This window comes from Taudactylus pleione, unplaced genomic scaffold (assembly GCF_031769625.1).
Source record: "Taudactylus pleione unplaced genomic scaffold, aTauple2 ptg000021l, whole genome shotgun sequence".
NCBI lineage: Eukaryota > Metazoa > Chordata > Amphibia > Anura > Myobatrachidae > Taudactylus > Taudactylus pleione.
The window spans coordinates 7,969,554-7,989,289 of NW_028284423.1; the positions used below are offsets into that span (position 1 = coordinate 7,969,554).

Below are 19,736 nucleotides of genomic sequence, written 5' to 3' on the forward strand. Positions count from 1 at the left end.
ACAGTTGCACCAATGGTTATCCTAGTATTACCTTAACATAGAGTAATCTGAAATCAATATTTCACATTAGAATACAATGTATCACAAAGGCATAGAAATGCATTTGCAGAGATTTGTATGGATTGGTTCCCAATATTTCTATCATTGCTTAAGCGCTGTGTTTTTTTTTTTTTTTAACACCACTAAAACTTCTGAAATATATTGCTACAGTCTTTCACATCAGAGGTGTAAATGGATTTCTTGAAAGTTCCACAGCAGGCAAGAGATAGAAGGAAGCCTCTTTGCACCAACACAATCGCTGTCGGGATGCTCAGGTTTGCAAATGACAAACTGTGATGATGATGACCTTGCATCCAGAAGGACAGATAATCATTCATCAATGAATTGCAAATACGCACTTAATGCACATGTGTATCTATTGCCTGGGTTAGACAGGTGTAAACCTTATTTCCAGTTAATAGAGAGAGGGAATTAGAGATCTGGTGCATCGAGTGGGCAATATGAAAATTGTGATTTCGGTCTTTTTCATTTTCACACAAGTGATAGTGTTTCTAGAGTACATAGGGAAAGAGTAAAGGCCTGATTTAGTGTTAAGTGTGAATACAGGTAGTAGGTACAATTCTCCAGACCTTTGTACAATTATATTGTTCTTCAGGGAAAGATTGAAAGTCAGGAGAGGGCTTACCACTAGCTCAGTTGTAAATGGTAGTGTAAAAATAAAGCTGTCCAGTATTTGGGTGCTGAATGCAATATCTGACAGCACTTTTGCTGCATGCTAAAAAAAATATTTAAAAAATAATCACACCTCCTTAGTTGGATTTTCTCCTAAATGTACAGTGCAAACTCATCAACACACGGTTCTAAGCTTTAGCACAATTTCCCTCAATTCAGCTGGCAATTTAGTAAGCTGAATTCAGAATCCTGTATACAAAAGAAATACGATATTAAAAACATTCTAAAATGTATTATTATTATTAAGTATATTTTATTTAGAACTTTGGTTCTATTAAGTCCTCCGAAAGTAAACAGTATTTCCTATATCTAGCCAGTCCTCTTCCTTCTATCATATAGTTTCTAACGGAGTTATTAATTAAAGAACAAATTATGTATTGAAACTTTTGTGAATGGGGCAGGCATATGACTACAGTCATTTTTAATATAGGTAAATGTGCTCTCAGTCACTACACAGTAAATTACTGTACTACATTTTACATTCTCCTTAAAATAAATTGGCCATTAAATATAAGAGCATATCATGCTTTTCATGCTCCACACCCATGATACAGTAGCGCTACACACATGCACCGAGTATCAACTTTATTAGTAATAATTCTTGCCCTAAAAACCATCTGATTCATAATAACATGAACTGAGAACACTGTTAGAAGTGTGGCACAGAAAATACCATTCCATGTGGACTCCGGAGTATGACTGTTCTGGCCAATTTCCAGATTTCAATGCATGTGACCACCTTTCAAATATGACAACATTTTACTTTAACCTAAAACATTCTAAATACTCAATTTGTTAAAGACTATATATTGCCTATTAGCATTACTATATTTGTCTCGGTATTTGTTTTTATTTAATAAGTTACTTATAGAGCGCCGGCATATACTGTTGCACTTACTATTGGGAACAATAGTAAGAAAACAAAACTGGGAAATAGGCATTGATACACAAGGACAAATGCTACATATTGCATATCAGGCCAAATTGCAGACATTCTTGGTGGGCTGTATGATCCAGTCACACAGGAATGTTGGCCTGGGGTCAGCGGGATGTAAAGTCAAGAAAGAGAAAATATGTAAAGTTATGTGTGGACTGTAAAGAGGGGATGAAGCTTGTGGAAGTTGTGGGTGATTCTGGAATTTGAAGAGGTGAGCTTTCAGGGAGAGCTTGAAAGTTTGGGGATTAGAGGAAAGTTTTATTGTATGTGGGAGGGCATTCCACAGAGTGGGTGCAGCCCGAAAAAGTCTTGTAACCGTAAATGGGAGCAGGTAATGAGTGTGGATGAGAGGTGCAAATCTTGTTGGTAACCAATGGAGGGACTGACAGAGCGGAGCAGCAGGCAATGAATATTTAGTGAGGAAGATCGGCCTCACAGCTGCATTCAAAATGGATTGTAGTGGTGAAAGTCTGTTCAATCACTGTGGGATATAATAAGTGCATGAAGTTTTTCAGTGTCTTGTGTAAGATACGGGCATATTCTGGATATGTTTTTAGATGTATGTAACAACATTTAGAAAGCAATAGATTGTGTGTAACAAAAGACAGTTTAGAGTCAAGGATGACTAGGCAGCAATCTTGAGGGGTAGGGTTGATTGTCGAGTTCACAGTGATAGAGATATCAGGTTGGTAACTATTATTGGCCAGTGGAAATATTAATTCTGTTTTGGAAAGATTAAGTTTGAGGTGGCGAGATGACATTGCAGAAAGACATTCAGTAACTCGGACCAATACAGATGGTAATTAAAGCTGTAGAGCAGAGTTTTTCAACCGCTGTGCCGCGGCACACTAGCAGTTGTTAAGTGTGCCGCACAGTTAGAGCTGCCGGTCAGATCTGCCGTTTTGCGGACCGGGCAGCGCTGAGTCTCAGGCGCGCCCGGGTCATCAACTATGCAGACGTGGCGGCGTGACATCACAGGTCACGCACGCTGCGTTTCCAGTCAGACTGCCCGCTCGCCAGCCAGATCCGCAGCCCCTGGAGATGACCTGCATGAAGGCCACCAGCACCCCAGTCAGCCTCCCTGCCTCACCAGCCAGCCAGCCTTACGGCCACCAGCACCCCCAACACGCCAGCCAGCCCTGCGACCACCAGCCAGCCTGTCTCACCAGTCAGCCCCACGGCCACCAGCACCCCCAACATGTCAGCCAGCCCTGCGATCACCAGTCAGCTCCGTGGCCACCAGCCAGCCTGTCTCACCAGTCAGCCCCGCGGCCACCAGCACCCCCAACATGTCAGCCAGCCCTGCGATCACCAGTCAGCCCCACGGCCACCAGCACCGCCAGCATGCCTGCCTCACCATCCAACCAGCCCCACAGCCACCAGCTTTGCATGCACGCCCAGCCAGCCCAGTGGCCACCAGCCAGCCTGCCTGCACTCTGCTGACAGCTGTGTATATGAGGAACAGGTAGTGACAAAAACATGTATATTAATATTTTATGTGGGAGCCAGTGTACTTTGTTTTTTTTGGGGGGGGCAATGTGGGTTTTTTTTTATTTGGGGCCAACAATGTCTTTTTTTTTTTTTTGTTTCTGGGCGGGCCATCTAATGTTAATTTTTACTGTGGGGGCCAATGTATTGCCTTTATTCCTGTGTGGGACAATGTATGTGTTTTTTTTTATGTGGGACCAATATGTATCCAGGTCGTGCACCGCATGGCCGGATGATGTGCCTTGTCAATATTAAGATCTTGTGTAGTGTGCCTACAGGTAAAAAAAAGGTTGAAGATCACTGCTGTAGAGGATCTGCATACTGATTAAACTGAAATCTGAAAGAGCTGATGAGTTTGCCAAGAGATAATTGTATAGTTTGAGAAAAGCAGGTGACCTAAGACTGAGCCTTGTGGTACTCTAACGGATAGAGGAAGAGAAGAGGACGTGGATTCAGAAAAACTAACACTGAACAAGCTGTTACATAAGTAGGATAAGAACCAGGATAGGGCTGTGTCTTGAAGAAGCTAGGGATTTTAGTGTTTGTATGAAAAGAGTGGTCAACAATGTCAAATGATGCAGACAGATCCAGAAGAATTAGAAGTGAGTAATGACATTCAACTTAGAAGTGAACAAATCATTCAGCACCTTAGTCAGTGCTGTCCCTGAGGAGTGTTGGGAACGATAGTCTGATTGAGTGGGTCCAATAAGTCTCCATAAAATCCCATACAAAGACTACTATAGTCACTCTTGACAAGCAGAACATAGAAAGTATAGGTTCAATATTTCTCAGAAAACGCGTGATTTACAAGTAAACAATATTTATTATATGATTAGCTGTATTTGTATTTCCTGAGCATTCCAGAAAGGAAACATGACAATGGACAACATCTTTACACAGTCTCTAGGCCATATTCCATCACATTCAAAATAATTGTCTTCTTATGCTGCCCATCCACTAGGCGATTAAAGCTAGCGAAGGAGCTATAACGACTGTCGTTATCGCTCCATCACTTGGTAATCGCCCGCAAATCGGGCAGTAAAAGGTTAAAAACGACCAGCTATGCACACGCCCGCTAGTCTTTTTTAACATCTATCATCGCCTGAATATGACTGTCAAGCTGACGACCGCCGCCAGGTTACCATGTTCGGGGATGAACCCGCCACCATAAAGCAGAGTGCCAAGAGAGGGAGCGCTGTAACTCACCTGTCTAGAGGGACGCTCCTGCCATAGAATGTCCGCTGCTGGGAGCCGCTGAGGAGGGGGTCCAGCAGCCTGCCGGAGCCCAGTGCCCTGCTGACTCTGCCTGTCACCGCCGAGGACCCGGGAGGAAGACCTCTCCAGGCCTCTCCAGACTGCGTCGTAATCGTGCCATCTTCCCCACATTGCCTAGTGGATGGGCACCTTTAGGCATCTTTACCTTAAAAACCATACAGAGCAGGCATGCGCACTGTAAAAAGTACCAGGGTGTGCTACACCGTACCATATTCCAGCATGAAAGTTGCCGCAAACAAGCACTGCCTGAATGTCCATGAAAATGGTTGTTAATTAAAAAATTGTTTGTTCTTCACTAATGAACAAACTTTGCTCTTCATGTCTTTAATAAAGTGCCTCACACATTGGTTTTGCATTTACTAATGCTTTTTAATGTAAAGGAAATCATGTAAACAGGTATGGGAATGATTTAATTGGTTCCAGAGAACTCCTAGCCAGTAGAGTTTGCATTATGGCAGAGGTTCTCAAACGCAGTCCTCAAGGCTACCCAACAGCTCAGGTTTTAGAGAGATTCATGGTGAGCACAGGTGGTGGACCGTTAAGGTGCCTTAAGAACCGGGTTTGGGAGTCTCTGCATTATGGTTTTTCAGACCTTACCCGCTCAGTTTACTTTTGCTGGGGTTGACTGTTGATCAACATGTAACCACTGCACACCCCTAGTGTTCATTAAACGTGTTCTTGTTTCACATGTGGCATTACTGGAGATTAATGCAACGCCATTGGTAAAGGCCAACTCCCAGCATATCAACTGCTGAATTGGTTTGGTGTTGATTGTAAAAGCATGACAACTACGTGAACATGTACTTTGCAGGCTTTTCTCTTTGGAACTAAATGCTGTCCTTTTAGCTGCTACGAACGCTGATGCGAGGAGTTCACTTTGTTTTTCCTTGTAGCTTACTTTAATGTGCTTGTTTCTGCCAGTGTCAACTCCTACTGGATTTCCTCCACTTCAAAGTGCTGTCTCACCTTTCAGCAAACACTGAATTTGCTATAAATTGTGAACATTCTGCTGTTCTTTTGGTTCGTTTCTTTTCTTTATCATCATACTTTTTTTTTTTTTTTCAACAGTCTGAGGTGACTTAAAGAGCTTTTCCGAAAGCTGGTTTTATAATCTAAAAGAAATCTGTCATGCCCAGAAGAAACCAGCAGTAGGCATCTGCATGCACTGTCTTTAGATAAGACATGTTGTGCATTTAGGGGGTTTCTTTTTTACTTGTAAATGTTTAATTGCCGCACTGTCTTGTTCCAGGCGAATAACATACATTTTAAAAATATGTGCTAAAGAGTGTTAAAGAAACCTACTATTCCCGTATACAGGATATTTAATTTTTTTTTCTACAGTTCCAGGTGAAACTATAATGCCTCGTACACACTAGACGATATTTTGAACATTTATTGTTTAAAATATCGGTTAGTGAGTATGTGAAAAACGACGAGCGATGCACGCTTCTGGCCGTTTTCGATAACCCCAGTCGGCTGTAAATGCTGACTGCAGAATGGCCCCGCACCCCCCAGCCACCCCCTGCCATAGTCCGCCGCTGGTCGGCAACGGCAAGTGTGTATACACTTGCCGATGTCGGCACCCCCGCCGGGTACGATGACTATATCGCCGCATACACAGATCGTGTAGTGTATGCGGCTTAACACTTTGCGCCTTAAGGGCCGGATTGAATTGGAGGCGTAATCGACTGATTTCGCTGTTGGCGATAAAACCGGCCGATTTTCGCCGAAAACAGGGTGTGAAACAAATAGGCGAAAAAGTCAGGAATTTGCGTCTGTACCCCAGAAAATGGCTGGCGTACATCGGAAAATAATTGTGTATTATTGCCTGTAATAAAAGTATTTACAATACTTAAATTGCGTTGGTTGGCGGTAATTTGCGTATATGAAAAAAAAAAATAGTAGAAAGCGATTTTTTCCAGGAAATTACTGTTACACGTAAATTCGGGGTACTTTAAAATGGGTGTAAGTGTATTTTCATGTTGTAAAAGCGCACTATTAAAAACCGTTAAAGCGCCTGCTGCAACCACGAGAGATGTTAAAAACACTTGCCACATCCATATCGTCTTTTTTTTTTTTTTCTCCAAACCTTTGACGGTCGTTTTTCGCCGAAATTACGCAACTTTCGAAAAAAATTTAGGGTCATCTATCATTAAGGGAGGTGTCCAAAGGGTTTTGAAAGAATGCCACACATTTTTTGTCAAAAATAGGATTTTGCATTTGTTTTCTCCTGGTCTGAGGTGGAGAAACGTTTTGCCTGTTTCTTGGTGAAAATCATCCGTTTTCGCCGTTTTTTTTTTTTTCAGCGAAATCGTCTGATTTCGCCGCTACTTGAATCTGGCCCCAAGAACAATAGGTTGGTTGATTTGCTTTTATTGGACAAGATATAACCATGGGCTAGATGTATTATAGCGGCACTTACTGTGGCGCTATATCGCTTCCTGCTTCGCCTCTTTACCGAGGCGAAGCAGGAAGCACTACTGATGAGATGTTTATACTCCCCCCTCTGGCGCACCCGCTAGAGACCGCAGCGCATCAGCCTAGTGCTGATGCGCTGTCTCTCGGTATTGCGAGATCAATGCTTGCAGCCTGGAGCCGGCAGCCACCGCAGCTGATAGCGACAGCTACAGTGGGCCGAACGGTCAGGCGATCTGACCGTTCATACATGGCCCAGGCTATCGGCGCTGCTATCTTGCATAGCGCCCCTTTCATTTACCTCCAAACCCCTGATCATACATCGGGTAGAGCATTATCAGCGCACATAACGTGCGCTGATATCGCTTCTGAGCTTGTTAAATCTCCCCCCATATGCCTTAACAATAGTGGGTGATTTTATAGATATTGGCCATACACTCATCTGTTCACAATCCAAGTGTGTGTGTCTGTGTCTTTGTGTTTGTTCATAAAGTGATCAGTCACCCTATGTCTCTAAAGAAGTGAGCCGGATGAGAGCTGTAACCAGAGATACATAAAATAGCAGACGCTGGGATGGGTTATCATGAAACACACTCTGCACAATTTTTTTTTTTAGCCGGCAAAATAGGGCTGAGTAAAGCGGTGGTCTATTTCTAAACTAAACGTAGGAGTCTTAGCTATGCAAATATACACCACCCATTAGGCAAGTCTAATCGTTTCCTTGGTTACCAATGATTAGGGGGGGGCCAAAACTGCTGGGTGAGTGACGCAGAGAGTTGACCGCTGTCATTAAGTTAAATCAGCCAGCAGCTTCCTACATACGGCGCATGGCTATGTTGTCACTATCAAGCGCCACACCTTCCGCCTGCCAAGTTGAGAAGCAGCAATGTTGCCTCTTGCAAGCTGGGCTAGCTGTTATCAAGGAGTTTCTGGTAAGAGGGCAGTCCTAAATTTAAACATGGTTGTCAAAATATTAGGTCACATACAGTACATGTGTTTTCTTTATCAATTTAGCACTAACTTAAGAAAGGAGCTATTACCAGAGTCACACAGCCATCTTCTGCAGTAGTACAGGCAAGCACTGGCTTTGGGGCCACTAGGTTGACCGTTTAATGTTAAGGCCTGGCAAAGAGAAGCAGTCTTGCAGTGTCTAATGAATGCTCTGTTATTTAAACCATAAAATCTTTGAAGACTTGAAATGTAACGTGGATCTGTCACTTGTTTGGTGAACACTTACTATTGTAACGGATAATATATAAATAAGCATGTTGGATTTATCGTTTGCTGTTACAGCTATACAGATGTGTCCTCATTCATATATATACAGCGCAAGATGTTCGGCACGACTGAGATTCTCCGAGAGGTGCAGTGTATCATACTTATACTTTAAATATTGTGTCTTATTTGCTTTGCAGACACAGCAAAACACCACTCACAGTCAGGATAGATGTTGGCACCCCCCCCAAAACGACTCTTCAACTTTGTAAAACGAGTAACATGCCTTTGACATCCCTAATTTAAAGCATGCGCAAAGTGATATCTCAGAAAATGATGCATGCGCAGTAGTGTAAAAATCACTAATTCCATCTGCAATCTTTGTAACTGCCAGATAATATGGAAAGCATTATAGTGACCACCAGACAATACAGAGAGCATTTTAGTGACAGCCAGACAATACTCAGGGCATTTTTAATGAGTAACATACAATACTGATAGCATTTTAGTGATTTCTGTACGCCACTGAAAGCATTTTTGTGACCGCCAGACAATATGAAGAACATTTTAGGGACCTCCATGTAATGCAGAGACCATCAGTGCCCATCATATGCCGAGAGCTTTACAGTGCCCACCATTTAATGCAGAGTGTCGCAGTGTCCGCCATATAATGTAGTGTGTCGCAGTGCAGGAAAGATACCATGATTTGCAGGGAAAGGGTGAATCTAGCCGCATTTTCTCTGCCACCTACATGTGGGCAGCGTGTATGGGGGGGACGTTTGTCAGGGAGATGTTCATCTGTGCCTGTGCCTGCAGGGAGACCTGAGTGCCTGCAGCAGCTTGTCTCCTCCCCATGTGAATCAGTGGTGTTGATGATGCACAGTTAAAGGCCTACCACTGTGCTCGTCGCTACCGCTGCTGGGTCAGTCAACAGCTGACCGCCCAACGGGCCAGGCCAACCCTCGCTGCGGGGTTGCGGCGCTGCAGCAGCTGCGGGCACTTACTGTTAGGGGACGGAAGAAGCTGGCTTGGGACAATGGAGGACAGGTGCTCCCTGTAGAACTAGCGTCCCGGGGCGATAGGCTCCATTGTCTCCGGCAGTTCTGACCCTGCTCACGGTAGAATCGAAACGCTGGGTTGCGACTTTAACTGCACAGGAATTTGTTTTGAACACGTATAAAGTTGCTGATGAAGCCCAACAGAACTTGGCGTGAGAAAAAGCTGCAGCTGCTGCATAGTAGCACTTCATATACAGATTCAGACTCAGTCGCGCACAGGTGTAAAAATAATGCACATCCAATTGATCAGTGTAATATAGCAAAGTAGTTTTGTCGCTCTCAGTTGTTTTATTCATGCGTATAAAATGCACGTTTTGAATGAGAAAGGAGCTCGGAGGGGCAGAGTCGCACGGAACCTGGCGTGCCGAGACGGAGTGTTTGGCGCGACTGAAGTCACATTGTATGAGGATACGTCTGTATATTTTATTTATATATATATATATATATATATATATATATACACCTCCTTAATGTCTTTTGGACAGAGATACATTAATTATGAGTGTGAACGTCGCATGTATTTGCAATGCCTTCTGACTGAAATCAGCCCACAGTGCAGAATAGTACTGGTTCGCAGTTAATACTGTATCCATAATTGCTGCTCATAGTGTAGACCAACTGGAGTTTTTTTGTTTACTTACAAATGTGTCCTAGCCTCAATATGGCACATAGCACGGGTGGCCTGCTGTGAGTGACCTGCCAGGACCTGTGCCGCTCTGCTAGTGTCGGGTGTCTCTTCTTGCCGAAAATATCTGGCGCATTGTGGTGTGTCTAAGATGCACCATCAGACTTTGCTGATTAATTTGATATGTGACATTATATATTTGTGTGCACCTGAGTCTGTATATGACTCTTGGAATGAAAAAAGCTGCGCGCTGCTGCATTGTAGCACTTTGTATACAGATTCAGAAACTCGGTCGCACACAGATATAATGTGTCACATATCAAATTAATCATCACAGTCTACTAGTACGTACTAGTCGCATCACATCACGACTTAGACGCATTTTCGGCACATAAAGACGCAAAAAAAAGCGGTGCTGTCTAGCTTGACGTGGCGCGCTGAGGGGCTTTTTAGCGTGACTGTAGCAAAGATGTGTAATAAGGACATATCTGTATAAACATAAAATGTATTTTAGAAAAGTAAACCTATTTTCCGTGACTAACAGGAAACAAAACAGGTAAATAAAATGAAGGTACAATTAAAAATTAAAAAAAAGCTTTTGAGGTTTAATCTTTATTTTAAGTTACTTTTTATCTTTGACTCACACTAGCACTACAATTTGCTACTGTTGTCCCAGGTTAGTCAAGCGGAAAGTGTTTGACGCATAACCTGACTCACACTGTAGCTGACACTGATTGAGCTTTCTTTTCCTGTAGTCCCATATTTCCAGTTGCCTACGTAGCATTTGTGTTTTGTTCCTTTCCCTAGTTCTTGGCAAAAGGTTGTTGAACTTGTGTCCCGGATATTATACAGAAATGCTGAATACCTTTACTGCTGTACTACAAAGCAGTTCTGGTTCAAAGACCCTGTAACAAGCTAGAACCATTCTTCAGTAGTTGTTTAAGAGTCAGGGCAAGAGTTACAGGATTACCATTGTAATGGACGAAGAGGTCTATTTACTAAGCCTTGGATGGAGATGAAGTACCAGCCAACCAGCTCCTAACTGTCATTTTTCAAACACAACCTGTGACATGGTAGTTAGAAGCTGATTGGCTGGTACTTTATCTTTGTTCATTTTATCTCCATCCAAGGCTTAGTAAATAGACCCCCATATTATTTTAATGTCAAAACAAATGTCCCTTTCATTTGTCACTTCTGATACCAACTGCTTATGTTATATAATGTTCTAATATACTGTTTCAGCATGAAAAGTGAGTTGGTAACCAGAACACCAATCATACGTAAAGGGAGCAGGGGGGGAGTTACATGCCCAATATTCCTCATCTAGACCAGATCTGTTGATTAAAATATGAATAAACTATGTTGCTCCTGCAGTTTACCTGCACTTGTTAGTGTGAGCTGTAGTTTTTTCTGCCTATACAGAAGATTTCATGAGTTCCAGTTCTAATTTAAAGGTTTTATGAGCTGTTTCTGTGTTGCAGAGATTCTAGGTGGCGTTTGTAGTGTTGGTTGTGGTTGTTTTGTGGGAGAAAGTATGGTAAACTTACCTATTTGGGTCTTCATGCTGTAGCTAAGTCGGTGAAGTGCTGGGTGGCTTAATGCAAGATGTAAAATGTTGTATCTGTTATTCTTTTAGGGAAGGTCTTCGCTCTAGTGTCTCCTCTCCCCCTTGGTTTTATGGTGAATACTTAAAGCTGTAGTCAATTTTTTTTTTTAGTTTTATTTTTGGTTATGACTCTTTTTTTGTAATTTATAGCTTTTTACAGTATATAATGATAGCTTTAAAGGAGTCTAGAACTATTTTGCAGTTTGTGTCTTGCCAATCTGTCTATAGCTCTTAAGTGACTATAGTTCTGTAGCTTGTGGTGATATAATTGGTTTATGTAAACATTTCTTTCTTTCAGCCAGTACGTTTCAGCCATGCAGTAGACTTCTTCAGGGATGAATACATATCCCTGAAGAAATTTGCTGCATAGATGAAACGCATTTGATATCTTCATACCGTTCAGACCTTATAAGACCCATGACCTGCAAGAAATTGAAGTATTGTTCCTCACAAAGTAGCGCTTTACCACGTGCAATTCCTGTTTAAGCAAACTGCACTTTTCAGATCACAGCTACCTTCCTGCAGCACCTCCCATAGAAAGCAACTGAGGGAACTCCTCACTGTAATTCTCACACACCGGCACGGTTTCCCACTTACCTACTTTACCTGCAACATCAGTGACTATATTATAGTACAGCAGCCTTATAGAAGGAGGTGCAGGCTGCAATTAATTTTAATGTTGGAATGGGAAGGAATCCAGGTGTCTCACGCAAGGGCTGTTTGTGCACACCTGTCATTTACTGTGTACTGTCTTACACATATTGCAGTCTTATTAAAAAGTAAATCATTTAGTGAATATTTGTGTTTGCTAATAATTTTTTCATATAATCAAGGGCAGAATAGTGGATATGTCTTTTTATATTAATAGTATTGCTTTGTAACTACTTCTGCTATCACAGAATGATAGATTTATATATTTCCATTTATAAGTGAGGAAACAGTTATCTGTAAGTTTTGTTATTTAACTGACACTTTCCAAAACTATAATCATTAACAAATAAGTCAATAAAATATATATTTTTTCCCAAGCATTGGACATAGAATGATTATTTGATACGTTACTCTTTTTTCTTTTCAGGGTATTGTAGTGACCCCACTGCTGCTACTGTTATTTGTAAGTATTGCTGTTCTGTTGTAACAGATGTATTTTATTGTATGATCAGATATTGTATATTATTGTGCTGATGACTGTAATCAGTACCAGCCTCCTGGAAACCATAATGCAGAAGCTTGGCGCATCACTATTACAGCTCTGTGGCCATAGGTTACAATCTCCATTTTCTATAACTTGCTGTTAACTTGCTCATTAAAGATAATGAGTGTGCAATTGGCACACTCATTATCTTTAGAATGTCGATAAAACGATCCTGGTGGTCTTGTGGTGGCTTACCTGGTTCTGCGGGTCCAGTGGTGTCTTTCAGGCCTGTTCACTATGACTTCAGCAGTGAGTATCGCTAACCCCTAGTGCCTAACGTCATACTCTAGCTCTCACTGCGCATAATGAACAGGACACATCCATTTAGGATATATTATAGATTGAGAGCCCACTATAAATACATCATTCTTATTATATAGGCAAAATTATCATTTGCATGCCATTGGGATATCCTTAAATATTCCATATGACGTTGCAGATCACCAGATACGTGTTCATGTTTTTTAAACAGTGCTGTAAAAATTAAAATGATTCACATTGTTCTCTATGGGTAATAGAGCACTTGTGCTTATTGCCCTAAGTTATTGAATAAGTGCCAAATACCGATGTGTCCTCATACACTGTGGCTTCAGTTACGCCAAACAGCTCCTCTTAGCAGACCAGGTCCTGGGCAACTCAGACAAGGCGAGCGTCTTTCTCGCTGAAAATGTGCGTCTTATTCACATAAATAAAACAACTTGCAGTGACAAAACTACTTTGATTAGTTACACTGATTACTATGCTGTGCCGCATTTGTATATCTGTGAGTCTGAAACTGTATACAAAGTGTTACGAGGCTGCAGTTTTTTGTCATGCCCTTGTGCTTCATCTGCCACTTTATAGGTGTTCAAAACTAATTCTTGTGCAGTTAAAGTTGCAGCCCAGCATGTCTAGTACACTGTTAGTTTTGTGCCTTATTCGCATCAAAACACCTCAAAGAAAAAAGGGTACGCTACACCTGAGCAGCTCAGTCACGCCGGGTGTCTTGCGCTGTATGGTGTATAGATGCCAGGTGTATGAGAACACATCTGTGCCAAATTGGTATTTATCCTTTTTTTTTTTGTTAGTTACAAATCTAGTTAATGCATTATTGAACTCTCCATGATGAATATTTCTTATTTTGCTAGATAAAGTAGTATAATATCCTTCTTACAGTATAACAGGTTTGGCACCGACTACTAAGATGCATGTTTAGATGCAAAATAAGATAAAAGTGTGAAACAGAATACACAACATGATTACATAGTTAGAGCTGTTTTTATACTTGTCATGTTCAAGTTACCTTCATTCATCCAGTGCTCACATGCCTGCCTCACATGCCCGCCTCACATGCCCGCCTCACATGCCCGCCTCACATGCCCGCCTCACATGCCCGCCTCACATGCCCGCCTCACATGCCCGCCTCACATGCCCGCCTCACATGCCCGCCTCACATGCCCGCCTCACATGCCCGCCTCACATGCCCGCCTCACATGCCCGCCTCACATGCACGCCTCACATGCACGCCTCACATACACCCTCACATACACGGTACACAGAAAGGCAGAAGCACATATTTCTGAAGATCAGGAATACAATTACTTCCATAAGTCTGTGCTCCTTCAGTAACATTGCCAGAAAGCCCAATGATATACATTTTTGGAAACTACATACTGTATGTGTCAGTGATTTCAGTGGCAGTAAGAAGGGTTGCCATCCATGGTCTTTCTCACAAATTATAACTTGCCTCCTGGCTTTTGCGATAAACTTACGCCACTGCTCACTAATGCTTCAGATTAGCCGCATTAAGCAGTTTCACCCATGCTAATTGCTGAGCAAACTGTGACCAGTGGTGGTTGCAAAAAACAAATTGAATCCGCTCCAAGCCACATTAGACGGGAGCTAATTCTATCAAACATTGTAATATGTCCCTAAGAGAACAGTAGTCCAGGTCTAGCATGTCTGTGTGTCTTCTAGTTGGAAGTGTCAGGGACTAGACGACCATACAGTCCAAACACCTAGGGATACATTTACTAAAGTCAGAGTTTTTAGAAGTGGAGATGTTGCCTATAGTAACCAATCAGATTGTAGCTATTGTCTTCTAAAAGGTGCTAGTTAAATGTTAAGTAGAATCTGGTTGCTATGGGCAACATCTCCACTTCTAAAAACTCTCACTTTAGTAAATATACCCCCTAGTATTGAGAAGTTGTGGGAGGCTCCAGTTACAAAGATGTAGGAAGATTGTGGTGTTAAACGCTCATGTATTTTTAATAATCTATATGAGTTCTTCTCACTGAACGGGAATGAAACAAAGCGCATAGTATATTGGTATTATGTTTGTGTTTCTCCTGCAGTTGGGATCATCATCTTCAGTGCCCTTTACCTCCATATTCTCCCAATTGTTCATGACTGTTGTCGTTCCATTGATCATTGGCCAGGTACGTTATTCTTTACTCATTGCAAAACAATCGGTCTTTTTACAGTACTTTGTCACATACACTTACTTTGAATGTTTGGATATCATTAAATGACTTTATTGTGATGTAGTGTTTTTTTTTTCCATCTCCACCACACCAGAACTCTGTATGATGATGCTCACATAAAGGATGAGTGCCTTTGTTACAAAAATAAAAATAACATATTGGAAGGAGATTATCTAGTAGTTTGTTAGTAACAGTATCTGTAGTACACGAAAGCTTATTATAATAGCATTATGTAGTTTTGTGCTAGAATTCTTAACTACACTACATACAGTATCCACATCTCTGGTCAGTATGACAGAATGAGGATCCTCTCATGTACAGTGGTGGGGAACATCACATTCCGGACACATCCAAGTTATTCTCTGGAGGTGTCTAATGAACGGCCTCTTGCTCAAAGCTCTGCAGATGTCACCAGCAATGTTAGTCCAACATCATGTATATTTAATTAGTTTTCAGATCATCAATATTAAAGAGCAATCCGGGCAACTTATTTGTGAGCATATTCAGAATAACAGAGTTGAATCACATCTCTCCATTAATATGTATGTTATATTAAGGCTATTTTGTGATAATAAAAAATTATAATATATGTATATGGACATCTGTTTCTAATTGTTTTGGGGTTTTTTCTTCTTCCCTTTTGGTTTTTGCTGTAGGTGACTGCATGTGATTTGAGCTATTTTACATGACTTCGTCTGTTGTGATGATTATTATGTTTAGTGAGACGCCTTTTTATTTTGTATTTTTTTGCAGTTTATGCATTGCCTGCTTTAATCTTCTTGAATGTTTTGTGTACCGTATATGAGGTATATTACTTATCAGTGATTTTATTTTTGCGCAGGAAGCACAGAAAAATAAATGGATTTACATGTTTATTTAATAAAAAAAAATATTTTCTTCACACAATTATGCAATAGAAATAAAAAAAAATATGTATGAATATTGTTGCACGGGAAAAAGGTGCTTAACCTATAATCAGAAGTTTCCTTTAATTTTCTAAATTGAAGCAAGAAATTTATGAATTTTGATTGATATAGGTGATCATACACCTTTTCCTGTGCTCCAGTTTTAATAAATCCAAAAACTCTGTAAACCCTTCAACACAGAACAACTACATAAACAGGAAAATGTACACAATTGTTAAATATCCAGTACTGAGGGGTGCAACAATTCAATAAATAGTAAATTATATAGGCCAGAGTAAGAGGAGCAGTAGAGCTGCAGTCTCAGGACAGTGCAGCCATGATTGTTACAGATTATAGCATTTGTCAAAACAGCCTCACAGTGCTATAACTAAACATCAGGGGCACGAGGGAAAATGTTAGTATGAGGCCTTTCCTACCCCCAGGGACAGTGCTTTAGACCTCTTGAGGCTCTAAGCACTATACTTGTTTTGTCCCCCATGCCCCTGCTGGTATGCAGTCGGGAAGCCGGCGGACCTAATCCCGACAGCCGGCTTCCTGACTGCTTAATCCCGGCGAGGGTTAAATGACAGGCGTCTAAATCTAGACGCCTGTCATTTTACCGTCGCTGGGTGCTAAGCACGGATAGCCGCGGGGGGGGTTAGGTTCAGGGTTTCCTGGGGGGAACTTAGGGTTAAGCACCCCCCGGGGGACTTAGGGAAGGGGGGTTAGGTTTAGGCACTTAGAGGGGGGATTAGGGTTAGGTACTGGGGGGGAAGGTTAGGGTTAGGCACCCCTAAGGGAGGATTAGGGGGTAGAATTAGGTTAGTCAATAGTTACGTTAGGACGATCGGAATTTCCTCCTCCTCCGGGATGCCGCTGTCGGGATACCAACCGCCGGGCATGGGTCCGGCGGTAAATCATACCGATTCCCCCCTCCCAATCTATCCCTGCAAACACACCTCCATACAAACTAAAGCTGAAGACAAAAAAAAACTCCCCTACCCCATTCCCCCGTCTACTCATGAATTTGCAATATATACTAAATTAACTGAGTGTTTTTAAAAAGAATCTGCATGATATTCCAAATAAATATACAGTTTATAAATTAAAATGGTCCTGGTGGTTTCCCTTCTTATGGCGGTCTACCCATCTTGAGACCTCCATACAGGAGAAAGGAGGAAACATAAATGCCAGAAAAATAGAGATTCTAGATAATAGAGAGTGGGTGAACTGGTCACTGTAGAGCTCAACAGCTTTTTGACTGGCATATTGAGAGAAAAAGAAAGCAGTTAGGCCACAGTTATGTAGCTTAACTAATCTCATTAAGAAGTATCTCAAACCTGAAATAAATTAATCCACATGAATCTATGAGCTTTCTAGTAATAGACTGCTGCACCTGAGGTCAACATAGCTTTTCAGAGATGAGCGAGTGTCTATGAATGGTGCAGGCCGCCTCCAACTCCACTACTGGGCCAAAGGAAGGCCGAATGCTACCCAAAACATTCAGTGGGCGTCATTGAAGCCTAGGTTTGCTGAAGGGCCCTCTAGAAGCTACCAAGCACTAGACAGCTGCCTACATTGTGTAATCCCAATGGGGACATTAAAAAGGCTCTGGTAAAGATTGCAAAGTTAGATTGTCAAGAGGCATGAGCAGGCATTGTGAGTGGGCATGGCTATCTGTTAAGATAACACCAGGGCGCAGACCAAAATGTGCAAATGTCGCAACTGCCGGGAATTTGTATTGAGACCCCCACCTGCAGTGTCTCAGGTCTGCCGCTTACATACAAAGACATAACCATCGCAGCACATGCGCATTGTGACTTATACACATGAACAATATAAAAACCATTGCCCAACAACGTAAACATCTTTATTGTGTCTGTCTCTGGATCAGACCCAAGGTCCTGACCGTATGGGACACTCCCAAAAAATCATGACTTTTCCATCAGAATCGGTATAGTTGGCAAATAGTGCTCCCCTCTCTACCAGTTTTTGCAGCTTTGACTACCTGTTGCTGTTGACTTAACCATATGTCCCTGTGACCAGTCCTAACATGAAACAAGATTCAGATATAATATATAGTTTTTTCTGGCCAAAATTCTATAACATTAGATCAATGCCATTGTCACTTAATAAATAGACCAATTTACCCTAACCAGCCCTAATGTTTAACTTTGTAGCTTTCAAACTTAATAAATAGGCCTATTTCTCCCCAGTCAACCCTGACATTAATATAATACTAGCTGGGATACACTGCGTTGCCTGTGTTGAAGAATGGACCTTGAAGTACATCTGCAGCTTGAATTTTTTACATTGCAGACCAACATAGAAGATCATGGCATATAAAAATGTACTTGGAGGGAATTAGTAACTGTGAGTGCCGGTGTAGTGTGACAGTTGATCCTCTGACTCACTGCTCTTAAGTTGGAGCTCTGCCTGCCTCCCACTGTTACATATCAGCCTGTGCCTTCAGATCACTGCAGTTTTAGGCACTGGTAGACATCCTGAGCGAACTTGCTTAAACCAACATTTCAAATCTGAGACTCCATGGCCTACTTTGTGAGCACCCTGTAGACCTCCATGGCCCTGACAAACTTCAAACATAGCTAAAACTACACCACCATGCCAAATTTTGTGGAGCTCGGTACAACACTGTGGCTGTGCATAAAGGACAAACAGACAGACACACACACACTTTCTCACTTATAGTATAGATAAATCACTGAATAGGCCATTTCCCCCCAACCAGTCAGACATTAAATAACAGCATTTATATGTAAAATAAAGACCTATTTAACCCCGAACAGTCCTGACATTAAATAAGTCAAAGCTAAAACTTGAGGAATGGGCTGAAGTAAGGTAATGTTTTTAGTTAAACATCTACAATAAAGTGGTTTGTCCAACAGGAATTACTAGCCACCGGTAACCCAGCAATGTCCAGGCTGCTCAGACTTGGGTCCCAGGTCCCCGACCCCTTACACCACTGCTAGGTTTGCATGAGAATGGAAATGTTCCTCATCCTTTCATGGTCCCAGATTACACCTGCCTGGTTCCAAGTTTGTGACTTCAGATAGGGCCGGTGCAAGGTTTCCTGACACCCTAGGCAAAACATCAGCCTACCCTAAGCCCCCCCACGTCAATTACACACTTCCCAGCCAGTAATGAGAACATGTGGCATCTTATACTGCAAGTAGCCCACACCAATTACCCACTTCCTAACACACACACCTACACCTCCCCTCCTACTACATCCATGACACACATCCAGATACAGCTTGCTCAATATGCTACAGGTGCCTTACATACAGATGTCCAGACCAGAGAGTAGGAGTGCTGTGCACTGATGAGGATTAACTGAGCACTGAAAGACCCATTGGAGCTGCCTTGGAGGAGCTGTGCTGCGCATCGCCCTCCAGTGGCCGGCGCCCTTAGGCAGCTGCCTAATTGTGGAGCCGGCCCTTCAGATAGTTTTTAAATCTTATGCATACAATCTTCTGTAGATAGTACTTCAGCCCCACATTAGTAAAAGCAGCCATGACATGAGTCTATTAAAGTTTTGTTGCAAGAAGCAGAAACAATGCTTTAGATGTCAGGAAGCCAGTTAAAAGGCAGTTATACATGTCCATTTGAAAAACAACATGTGTTGCTACAATACACAAATTGAAGTCCTTGAACAATTTACAATGCATATAGTGCAGTCTTCATGTATAATGTAATGCATTATACTTGCTCACTTGTTAGATTCAGCTTTGTAGTACAGCAGTTCTTATATCTTCGTATAGTGGAATAAACAGGGAAATGACTTAATGTAGTAAATGGTTTA

General features: G+C 41.9%; 1 protein-coding gene across 1 annotated transcript in view; it reads left to right on the forward strand.

Annotated features, from left to right (window-relative positions):
* SLC10A7 (solute carrier family 10 member 7) overlaps positions 1 to 19,736 on the forward strand; it is a 205,552-nt gene that overhangs the window by 146,781 nt on the left and 39,035 nt on the right. Inside the window, exons 6-7 of the mRNA XM_088447969.1 lie at positions 12,430 to 12,465; positions 14,880 to 14,963. Coding sequence (XP_088304095.1) covers positions 12,430 to 12,465; positions 14,880 to 14,963 — 120 coding nt within the window. The remainder of the gene's footprint in view (positions 1 to 12,429; positions 12,466 to 14,879; positions 14,964 to 19,736) is intronic.